Below are 12,504 nucleotides of genomic sequence, written 5' to 3'. Positions count from 1 at the left end.
GTATCAATTTGTACCATAAATTATGGATATCAAGTGTACATTTTGTCTACAACAATATGATGGCTGGCCACTTCATGTAAAATGGGAGGTTTGTCATGCAAATCCTCTTATTTTGCACTCCTATTTATTTGGCCACTTCAATTTAGCCTATAGCATTTTCAAACATTTTCACATAGGTTCTATTTCATAATTTCACCCCCTTTTTGTTATGGAACAAAAATTAACTAAATTGTCGGGTTCTATCTTAAGTTTGGGCTTTCTAGAGGCCCACTAACATAATTAAACCTATGCCAACATTCACAGGATTCCCGAAAATTGGGGCGTTACAACTACTCCATTGTATTTCAAGTAAAATTAATATATTTTGAGTTTACAAATCTTTTTAAAATCCTAAAATAAGGCAATGTTCAGTATTTAGAAATTCGTGTCCTACCGTGCTGGGTTTTGATTTTTCATTGGACTAAATATTTGAACATCCTTTTGTAATTTTTGACCTAAGAGCTCTTGGAAGTCAAAACTCAATTGTGTTTTCAAAAGTATAAAGGATCATGTCTTATTGTGCTGGATGTGATGCTTTATACCTTTGAAACAAGAAAGTTTTGACAACCAGCTTAAACCACTCAAATGTTTTAAAAGGAACCATATTTCAAATTGTTTGAAAAGACCCTAGACATAAGGACAGCACTTAATCAATCTGGTACCAGTTTTTGGGCGTAGTGAGGGTGCTAACCCTTCCTCATACGTAACCGGCTCCCGAACCCATTTTTAAATTTATGTGGACCAAAATTGTTTTAAAATGTTTTATTAGGTGATCCAATCACACCTAAATAAAATATTGGTGGCGACTCCACACTTGGTTTTAAAAGTTGATCCTCGTTTTTTCCTAAAAAAAATGCTTTCGACAATAATGATAACAAAACATAAAGAAAACCTAAAAATTCCTGAGGAAAATTGAAGGGAGATATTCAGTCTTGATGGTGAATCTGGCTTCTGAGATTATTCAATCAACTTTCTTCGAGTAATTTCTTGCCTCCTACTCCGTCTGTCCTCTTTAATCCTCCTCTAGGGTGTTAATATAGGCTTTAGAATGCCTAAGAACCCTCCTAAGTGGCCTTTTCCGAATAGGACTAAACTTGGGCTCGACAGGGACACGCCTGTGCGCAATTTCTTCAATCCGTGTTCAAGGCTGTTAAATAGACACGGGCGTGTGGTCTACCCGTGTAAGTCGTGCTCGATTCTAGGATTGCATGCAACTCCATTCAATTATGCAAGACCTAATCAAAAGTAAGGTCTATTCAACCTCAAACTTATGCACATCAAACATGTATCAACACTCTAGAATTATTAACTTAAGAATAACTAAGCATCCATAATTAAAAATAAAGAGACTAAGGTTTTATTGCATAAAAATAGAAATCAAATAATAGAATCCGTCCTAAGGTTTATCTCTTCTAGGCATTTAAAAAATTAATTTATAATTGTGGGAAGAAACACCAAAAATACACCATAACCACTAAAATAAAAGAAATCAATGATAACTTCCTTGGAAATCATTTTGGACTCTTGATAGTATGTCAATGGAGAACTGCTTGGAACTACTTGGAAAATCAGCTTCAATAGTGTTCTTTGGGTAATTTTTGTGCTATCCTTTGACAGTTCTTATCCTTCACTTTTATTTTCTCATTTACATCTTTTTTTGTGCAAAAAAAGACCACAAAATCAAACTTGTAGCTGTTAGCGCACACAGGTTGCAAAATCCACACGCCCATTACTTTCATAAATCCTGTCTTAGGATAATTTATAACTCATCATGCATTAAAGATTTAAATTAAAATGAAAATAAAGAGTATAAGCAATCCAAGCAAAAATGTTTATGCACAACACATAACAGTCTCCCTTACCTTAATAATTACTTGAAATTTAAACTTAAAAATGCTTAACATCCTCACTAAGTTTCACTCAAAGTACTCAAAGTGTTTAAGGGTTGGTTAATATGTACTTAATAGTTAAATGAGGAATATTATTACCATAAGCTTGCTTAAGAACCAAAATCTCCACCACTACAAATATGAGATGACACAAAGATTAAGAGGTCTTTACAAAGGTTGTAATGAGTCTCAAGTTATGGGTGTAGATGTGTATAAAAAGGTGATTACAGTCGAGAGTTGAATTGATGAGTTGTTAGATCAAAAGAATAAGATGCTAAATTGCAAAGAATTGGCATGAATAATAAACATAGAATTGAAATGAGCTTTTATAAAAAATATGATAATGACAATTTAAGCTTAACAAACGAAACTTATAACATGAATAATGATCTCACAATTGAACAAGATAGCCCAAAATTTGTATTCTTTTTTTTTTTCATTTTTTTTAAATCAAAGAAAGCTTTTAGCAATATGAATGATTGAATATGATTAGACAACTTACCAAAATCTAATCTCGACTAAAGTGGAACAATAAAATGGTTGTTAAAAAGTAATAGGGTTTTAAGGGTTAAAATGAATGGGTGATAAATGAACAATAAGGCTTTAGGCTCAAATGGGTGTACTAGTAGGCAATAAAGTAAGCAAGCTATTTAAAAGCTAAGTAGGTTAAATCCTAAGTGCCTCTATCATCTTAATATATCAAATCATTATTGTGGTCTTAACATACATAACAAAAGCAAGTTCTAGAATAACAGACCTAATTAACACACTCAAAACCGAAAATAACATGAGCATAAAAGGAGGGATGCTCTAAAGGCTCAAAAGCTCACAAAATTATGGTTTTGATGTCAAAACTTATAAAGTTATAATTCAAAAAAAATATTAATTTCAGGGAGAAAACCTAAAATAAATTTCTAAACACAGCTTATCATACCTAAAATAAATTTCTAAACACAGCTTATCATGCTTGACTCTCTCATGCATTAAAGTAAAAATAAATAATGCATAAAAAATCTACAAATTGTCACAAAGTAGAATCAACAAAAACTCTAGATTTAGAAAAGATAATTCTCATGCAAGAATTAAGACAATTGCTTTAGAAAACATGCAAGCAAAAATTCAGGGACTAATTCAAATGATAGTGTACAACTCTCCCAACACTTAAGATGTGCATTTTTCTCAATGTATGAACAAAAATAAGCATAAGAAACAACATAAAGTAATAAAATGAAAGGAAACTGAAATTGCCCTGAATTGGGGTGATGTTGTAGGGATAAAGAAAGCTTGAGGCATTAGAGATCTGACGTTAAGTACAATTATCCTTGCTCAATCAGAAGAAGACAAAGTAAAATAAAAATGAAGAAAATGAAACTAGCGAAAAATAGTCTAAGTCATGGTGAAGTCTAACAAGAATATAAAACCACAGATATTAAAAAGAAACTAAAAAGGAAAATATCAAATATCAAGATCTCGCTAAATATCAAGATCAAAAGGCTCGGGAGCAATAGTGTAAACTGGTGTCAAAATGTGAAAATGCTAGCATAGCTGTTGTAAACAAGCCTCAATACGATCTTGTTGTTGCAGTTGGCTGATTTGTTCTGAGTGTTGTTGCTAGATGTGATAGATAGCCTTAAGCATGACAGTAGGTATTTCAGTAGGTCAACTAATGGTGGGAATAGCTCGAGGTGCATCATCATCCTTGTGCTCCTTATCCTCGTCTATCAATGTGGGATAGATCAACGTATATTAGTCTCCTACAACCCCAGGCTTGTGGAGAATCATCTGTATGTGGTTCATGATAGTCAACCCTTGTGGAATCATTGTCCTCACTAAACGTATAGAGGAGATCTGTACTGGGGTATCAAGTAAGTCAAAATATCTCTCCAATTGTGTCACATGGGGACCTACACAAATAGGTCTTTTCTTTTGTAAAATGCTGTAGTGGAAACAACATTGAGTTAAGGAATGATCAACATCGATCGGGTGGAACTCCTTCATACTCTATAAGAAATAGGCATTGAAGGTGCCTACAATTCCAATACTCTTCTTCTGACCAATCAGAGTATGTGCTAGGATTATATGGACATCTTGTAGAGATGTGTGTAAACAACAAGCCTTCGATTGGCTCAGATTGTAAGGTGTATCAACCTCGGTGATGCCAGACCAATAGAATGGTAATGGGTAGTGGGGGTGTCGAGAGAGACTTGAAAACTCTATGGTAGCCATGAATTCTTTAGTGTATAAACCGAGTGCGGCTCCGAATCCAACAATACTAAAATATCGACTTACACCCCTAAGTCGGAATGAAATGGCTCAAGGTTCATCCCCTGTCATGAGCACTATATGTAGGAAGAAAGTGAAACAAAATTCTAATGTGAGCTTAGAATAAGTAGGGTCCACAATAGCAAAGAACTATTCCTAATAGACCATTGATATTAAGTCGTAGACCTGTACCAATAAACCCACTATATGGAGAGCGTCCCGATCAATACAATGTCCGAATCCTAGAGGTCTGTTCTTCAAATGATGTTAGCAGTCTTCATGGGAGGCCTAATCGAAGGTGAGAAATTAGTGGCAGGTGTCTATGGTATGAGTAGATGAAGTTGTACTAGCAACCTATAGTTTCTTAGATGACTGGGTGGGTGCCTTAGTCTTACTACGTGTGTTGGTCATTATGTACATGAAATAAGAATAGACAATGAAATTTGGCATGCCATGGAAGTGCGAAATGGAATTAATATGAAATACTTACATAAAGAGAGAATAAGCATCTTAAAAGGTGAAACCAATTCTCATAATCTCACAGAATTCTCATAATTTCACAGAGCAAGAATCGGGCAACATAAAATAATGAACTAGAACAAAATAAACATTGTGGCACAAGAAAACTCGTCATTCGATTCACTAGATAAAAATAGTGGAGTTAAGTCAATCACCGCGAGATTGTGCCAAAATTTACAAAAAAAATATATATATATATACTAGTAGAAACTAGACTAGAATCAAACAACCCACTATCCATGGAGAAGCTATGAGGGCATTAAACATATGCAATGCTAAAGACTAAAACACCATTAAATATGTAACACCAAAGCAATGTCTAAATTTAGTAGCAGACACGGAACACCAAATCAATCAGGGAGGAACAAAATAATTTCACCATATTAGCACAGGTAAATATATATAAAAAAATAAAACAAAACCATTGGAGATGTAAAGAACCAACCAAGACTAGAGATGAGAAAGTAATAGAGGAACAAATGCTAAAATGGCTGACGGTGAGGAAGTACGGTGTTGACATTTTAAACAAATGACGACGCTTGAAAATGGGGACGAAGCAAGGAAAAAGAAAAAGAAAAGGGAGAAAAGAGGCGAGGGAAAGAAAGGGGTGGTCGGGGTAATGGGAGACAATAAGGGTGTTGCGTCGATGTAACGGTGAAAGGGAACTAAAAAATAGAGAGGGAGAAGAGCGGGAAAGGAATCGGAGAGAGGAAGGGGAGAAGAGGGAACAACAGAGAGAAGGTATGGAGGGTAAGAGTGTTGGAAAAACCAGAGTTTAAATTCTTTTCCAAGAACAATAACTTGGTCGTGATATCTAAAGTAAAAATACTTAAAGCAAAATGTTTTTATTTGTCTAGGATGAATGTTTCGACTGGGTAGTTTTCTCTTCTATCCTCAAGCTCACGTCTACTGAGTGTGGGCTCATTTCGAATAAAAAAAATTTTCACAAAATTACCAGTGGGACAATTTCATAATTTTTTTAAATTTCAGGGTCAAGTTGTAAATAAGAAGAATATCTTTAGTAATCTTTTGAAATAATTTCTTCAGATAATTTTCTCTTTATAACTTTCTCTTGAATTAAAGTGTGTGAAAAATAACGACCCATGACTCTCTTTATAGGGAAAGTTTAAAAAGTTCAACCATGATAAACTTAATCACTTTAATATTAAATCTATTAAAATAATATTATATTTGGAATAGATAATTTGAAATCAAATTATCTGGTAGAGTCCTAGTAGGAGTGTGATTCCTCCACTGCTCAACCACCGAAGGACCACCCATCAGCCCTCAGAATGTCATTGTCGGCTCAGTAGTGTTCGATGGTGCCATCACAAGTGTGACACCCTCACAACACCTCGAGCCGATTTGGTTCGGGCTAGTGACGGCCTGATTGGTCTGATGCTGTCACCATTTGGACCATAGGCCTGATTTCACATACCAAGCCCGGTTCAACAAGTTTTTGGGTCTCAATCTCGATTTTGGATTCTTGGACTTAATTTTCGATCTCAGGTCCAATTTTCAAGTTCAATTACCCATTAGACCAATTTTTTGATTTGAAAATTAATTTTCAAAATATCATTTTAATTTTAATTAATTTGATTAATTTAAATTTACTTGATCAAAATTAATTTTCTCAAAAATCACTTAAAATTTCTAAATTAATTTTTCAAACAAATTTTTAGTCAAATTCTCTAATTGAATAATTTTCAAAAGAAAATTTTATATAGTCAAATTAATCAACCCTTAAAATAAAATGATTTTTTGAAAGAAGAGAAAATGATATTTAAGAAAGAAAAAGAGTTTTTAAAAGAAAAGAAAATGATATTTATGAAAAGGATATATAATTAATGTATTGTTTATATGTGCCCTCCTGACTTGTCAATTTTGGAAACGGTTGGAAGATTTAAGTCTTATTGCAATTGGATGCATAATCGTTGAACCAATAAAAGCTCACCAGAGTTTCCCCATTTCAGCTGGGGCCTGAATTATTTATCTACTCTTCAACTTGAGACCAAGTCTTGCATTTAAGGCTTTCCTTTTTTTCCGTGTATTGCGGTTGGAGTCCAATAAGTGTACTTATTTCTTACTCAAATTATGAGCCAACGAATGCAGTGTCTAATCCTTAGAATCAAAGTATTAAAAGAATAATAACTCAGCTGTTTCTCTCCTTATGATTTACCTTATACCCGCACTCGACCTTATGGCAAAAATTGGCTTCCTCCCCCTTCTTATGTTTGCGCTGCTATTTGCAACCTTTGCGGCTATTTTTTCCTTGAATTCACCCAACCTTACCTTTGATCAATCAGTTCTTCTAGTACTAAAGTCTCGTATAAGTCATGATCCTCACAATCTCTTAACAATCAATTGGTCTACTTCTACTTCAGTTTGCAATTGGATTGGTATCACCTGCGGGTCTAAGCATCAAAGAGTAGTTGCTCTAAATTTGTCAAGTATGGATCTCACAGGCACCATCCCATCTGAATTGGGAAGTCTATCTTTCCTTGAGTGGCTCGACATTCATCACAATAGTTTCCATGACTCTTTACCCATTGAGTTAACGAATTTGCATCGACTGAAATATTTAAACTTTGGTAACAACAGTTTCAATGGAGAAATGCCATCATGGTTTGGTTACTTTGCTAAACTTCAAAGCTTATATATGTATGGTAACAACTTTACTGGTGTTATTCCATCTACTTTAGGCAATTTGTCAAAACTAGAAAAGTTAATATTGTATAACAACGATTTCAAAGGGGAGATTCCTATAACAATCGGAAACCTTTCAAACTTGAAATGGTTATATTTGGATGATAATAATCTTTCAGGTATCATACTGACCTTGACCTTCAATATATTTTCATTGGTAAAATATTGGTTTTACAACTAACAATCTCATTGCAGGCCATTTACAATCAGGAGTATTTGATAATCTTTCTAAATTGCAAGTACTAAGCTTGACTAGGAACCAGATTTCAGGTAGAATTCCGAATAGCTTATTCAAGTGCAAAGAGTTGACGTATTTATCATTGTATAACAACTCTATGGAGAAAATTGTGCCTATAGAAATTGGAAATTTGACTATGCTCCAATATTTGTATCTTTCTTACAACCACCTCAAAGGTAAACAGTTCGTTTGTTGATATTTCATTAGTTTTTTCTTATTTAATTTTTATGAGAAACGCTGAAGCATGACTTTAAACAATAACCATGAAGTTCATGATGAAACATAGATATAAAGTAAATCTTTTTTTCTTAAAATACAGATAAACTGATGCCAAATTAAGTCAATTTAAAGGAAAACAGATATCGTGATTAATGGTTTGGGCAATTTGAACACATGTTGAAACATATCTCGTTATTAGTCATTAGCTCAAAGTGGGTTTAGATAGTTGAATGTTGGATTGAGTCACATATTTAACATTTATTGCATGTGAGAATGTTATAATTTGTTGACGGCCCCTTTTTTATTGCAGGTTCCATTCCCTCTTCAATCTTCAACATTTCTTCATTGCTACATATTGGTCTGGGATCCAACAACTTCTTCGGTTATGTCTGGTCAAATATGTTTGATTACCTTCCTCAATTATCTTATCTTGATTTGGGTGAATGTCAACTTTCTGGAAGAATTCCAATGAGTCTATTCAAATGCAAAGAGTTACAAGTCCTATTTTTGTATGACAATCGTTTGGAGGGGTCTGTGCCTTCAGAAATCACAAATTTGACTTCACTTGTGCATTTCTCAATCGGACGAAACAACATCTCTGGTAAGCTAAATTACTTCTTCTTCTTTTTTAATGTATTGATGCAGTGTATTTTAGTTTTTTGATATTTTAGTTTCTTAATCAATATAATATATAAAACCAGCTCCTATAAAATTTTATAGAACTAGGTAGGATTAAATTTGCACCACTCTATTCTCTAAGTGCATGGGGTAAAATAGGATTTTTTTTTAAATAATGGGTAAAATAGTATTGGTGACTTAAAGAAAATGGCATAGTAATATATTTTGCAACTACTAGGACTTGATATATAAAAAATAAAATCATATAATTACACCTCAAATTTACAAAATTTAACAATTTATTATACCAAACTTTTATGGTATTGCTAACCCAATCAAATTATTTATAATTTATAATCTATAATTCATAACATATCATGAGTATTGACTATTTTTTTTAATTTATATATTATCATAGAAAATATATTTCTTATTTGTAAAATTTATCTTTTATAAGAAGGGATTAAGAATAGACTTCTACCCTTTTGATTTGCCTTATTATTTATTTGTTTAATTGTTCTTGCTCCACCATAAGTCCATATTATTGAATTTGAGAGAATCAGAGTAGATGAGTTCTAGCTAGAGAACAAACAAATTCACCTAAAATACAAAAATACAATCGCAAAGATTTTGGTTCATACCACTACACTCAACGATACATAACATAATTCAACTACCAAGCTATTTCTTATATTTGCAATACAACTTTTGGCTTTAAGAAAAGAAAGAATTAATAACCCATTTGATACTTTAACTTCTTCGATGTTAAGGAGAAATGTAGGATTTATTGGTGAAACAAAAAATTCATTTAAAATATCAATCTCAAATGAATAGATTTCAAAATTATTTAGAGTCCAAATATTTTTTTTTTAAAACTTGAAATGGTTTAAAGAAACTTACTTTGATTGTTCTAATTATGAGTTTTAAATATTATGAAGTTATGTGTATATCAAATAAAACTATTGGGATCCTTCTCATAATCAATTTTTTTCCTTGGTATATGTTGTGTTCAAGATTTGATAATTTACTAATCGTCCTGATAAATTATCTTTATTTTTTTCAAAAATCCATAATATTTATTATTTATTGGGAAATAAATTGTGTCTTTTTAAAATAATCTCCAAACTTTTAATTCTAATTATATTCTAATTTTTTCATAGGGCAATTTCCTAATCCTACACCTTTGTTGCATTGGTACGATGTTTCAGAGAATAACTTAGTTGGAGAAATTCCTTCCTCATTATGCAATTTGAGTTCCATTATGGGTCTCTATTTACTGATGAATAGTTTCAATGGAACAATTCCTGAGTGCCTTGGAAACTTGAGTTCTTCTCTTTTATACATTGAGCTACAGAAGAATAATTTTCATGGTAAATTACCGAAAAATTTTGCTAAAGGCTGCACATTACAAAGTATCCGCATCAACAACAACCAATTAGAAGGGTCACTTCCACGATCTTTGGGTAATTGCAAAGACTTGAACCTTCTTGATATTGGAAACAACTATTTAAATGACACTTTTCCGAATTGGTTGGGATATTTGGATCAATTGCAAGTTCTTATCTTGAGATCAAATAGATTCTATGGTCTAGTTAATAACTCTGATGTTAAAGTTTCCTTCTCTCGTTTGCGTTGCATTGATCTTTCTCACAATAACTTCAGTGGCTACTTACCTGTCAATTTTTTTGAAAATTTGCATGCCATTAGAGAATGGCATGAAAAGAAAAGCAAACCAGAGTATATGATATATACGGTGTTAAATGGAAAACAATATTATTTTGTGGAAGGTTTATCTTTTACAGCAAAAGGGTTGGAAATGGAGTTTCAGTCACTATTAACCAGCTGGATGGTACTTGACTTTTCAAGCAATCAATTCTTGGGAGAAATTCCTAAAATACTTGGTGAGCTTCATTCACTTATAGTCCTAAACCTCTCTCACAATAGCTTAACAGGTCCTATCCCATCGTCATTAAGTGATTTGTCAGAGCTTGAATCATTAGATCTCTCATCAAACAAACTTCAAGGAAGAATTCCAATAGAGTTAACAAATATTGAATTTTTAGAGGTGTTGAACCTTTCTCAGAATGATCTCAAGGGACCCATTCCTCAAGGAAAACAGTTTGATACTTTCACTAATGATTCCTATATTGGAAACTTGGGCTTATGCGGGTTGCCATTAACAAAAAGTTGTAACCATAATGATGAGGACACTTTAGACAAATTTGATAGAGATGATGATGATAATGATGATGAATTAAATTGGAAATTTCCCATTTTGATTGGGTACGGATGTGGGTTGGTGCTGGGGCTGATCATGGGATACATCGTGATCACGGTTAGAAATCCATGGTGGTTGACAAGGATTATTGAGAGAGTTCAACAAGGATTTGCAAAAAGGTAGAGAAGCGAAACGTTTGGCGGATTTTTTTACAAAACAAGCTATGGAGAAAGTAGAACACTTCATTGCCTGGTGCTATGCGGGCATTTTTCTATAGTTGTTCTATATCTATGTTTTTATGGTTTGTTGTGTTGTTTGTATTATATTTTCTTGGGACGTCTGTCATGGTAGTGTTCCATTGCATGTTTTTGCTCGTGCACTATCTAGTAAATACTATTAGTCGGCACTTATTGTTTATTTCCTTATCTTTTAAATAAAATTAGTACTAACTCATGCGCATTGCATATGGGTCATGTATATTATAATTTATTCCAAAAGAATACTATATAATTTGATTATATATGTGTAATACCATTGAATAGGTTATTAATAAGAGAATCTTGATTAAAAAGAAAAGAGAATTTCATGGTTCCGCAATCTAACATCAATACATTTAGTTATGTAAACATTATGCAAAAACCTAATTTTTGTTAGTGTCGAAAATTTCGGTTTTAAGATTGAATTTCTTAAATCAAGCCATCTCAAAAATTTGAACTAAAAGGTGTCTGGAGGAGAACTAGAACTGAGAGGAGAATTATTAAGTAAATTATTAAACGAATTATTATTGAAGTTATTAAACATAGTATAAGGACTAATTTGTGGGAGTTGGAAAAGTAACATGTCAATTGAGCAGAGAAAAGAAATACTAGAATTAATGGAAAAGGACTTGGATAATAATTAACAAAGACCCTAGTATGCAAGTAAAACGTCATTTTACTTAAGTTAGTAGAAGATCAACTGTATGTAAATGCTGACGTGGCATTATTTTGTTTTATATGCCATACCAGCAAATAAATTTAAAATTAAAAAAAAATTAAAAAAAACTCCTAAACACACACGGGAAAAATTAAAACAATGTAAGAGTTCTTAAATGAAGAACCCTAAATTTCGAATCCTCTCTGTGTCCACTAAATTAAAACAATTGTTAGGTATAATTTAATCTTTCTTTGTTCTCCTTTTGTTGTTACTTTTATGCAATTTCATTTTACTATTAAGTAATTAAAATAAAAGTTACTTAGGTATATATCTGGAAGGTAGTATTAGTTTTCATTTGATAGATTACAATCTTAGAGTCATCCTCATGCATATCAAAATTGTTAAATGTAATATAGTAAATTAACCAATCATTTTTATTGGCTATACAGTACATGCATTACACCACAAATATAATTTTGACATTTAGTTTTAGAGTAGGACCACTGAGACGATCTTCGTCATCTTTAGACAAAACAGAAGAAATGAACATTGGTGTGGGAACACTCTTCACATTAGCCAAGGAGCTCTTGTCAAGTAGATTACGGATGTATTTCTGTTGACATAGATGGAGGCACCCAGCGAACAAGCGAGTAACTTCAATGCCTAAGAAGTAGTGAAGATATCCATGTCTTTAAGGGAAAACTCATTATGTAACTATTGCACAAAGTCATTTATATAGTCAAGCTTACTCCTGGTAATGATAATATCATCTACATAGACCAAAACATAAAGAGAGGAGGTAGTCGTAACCCGAACCAATAGAGAGGCATCAGACTTTGATAAAAGAAAACCTGCAGAAAGAAGAAAAATTTTCAATTTAT

At 32.7% G+C, this 12,504-nt stretch overlaps 1 protein-coding gene across 1 annotated transcript; it reads left to right on the top strand.

Moving 5' to 3' along the window:
- Positions 1-6,715: 6,715 nt before the first annotated feature.
- LOC108472666 (receptor-like protein 52) lies at positions 6,716-11,289 on the top strand. The gene is made up of 4 exons (XM_017774218.2): positions 6,716-7,534; positions 7,611-7,829; positions 8,183-8,473; positions 9,651-11,289. The coding sequence occupies exons 1-4, from the start codon at positions 6,880-6,882 to the stop codon at positions 10,889-10,891; spliced, it is 2,406 nt and encodes an 801-aa protein (XP_017629707.1). The 5' UTR covers positions 6,716-6,879; the 3' UTR covers positions 10,892-11,289.
- Positions 11,290-12,504: the final 1,215 nt, after the last annotated feature.

The sequence above is a fragment of the Gossypium arboreum genome, chromosome 11 (genome assembly GCF_025698485.1).
Source record: "Gossypium arboreum isolate Shixiya-1 chromosome 11, ASM2569848v2, whole genome shotgun sequence".
In the NCBI taxonomy this organism is placed as follows: domain Eukaryota; kingdom Viridiplantae; phylum Streptophyta; class Magnoliopsida; order Malvales; family Malvaceae; genus Gossypium; species Gossypium arboreum.
This window is presented reverse-complemented; position numbering and strand designations above follow the sequence as displayed.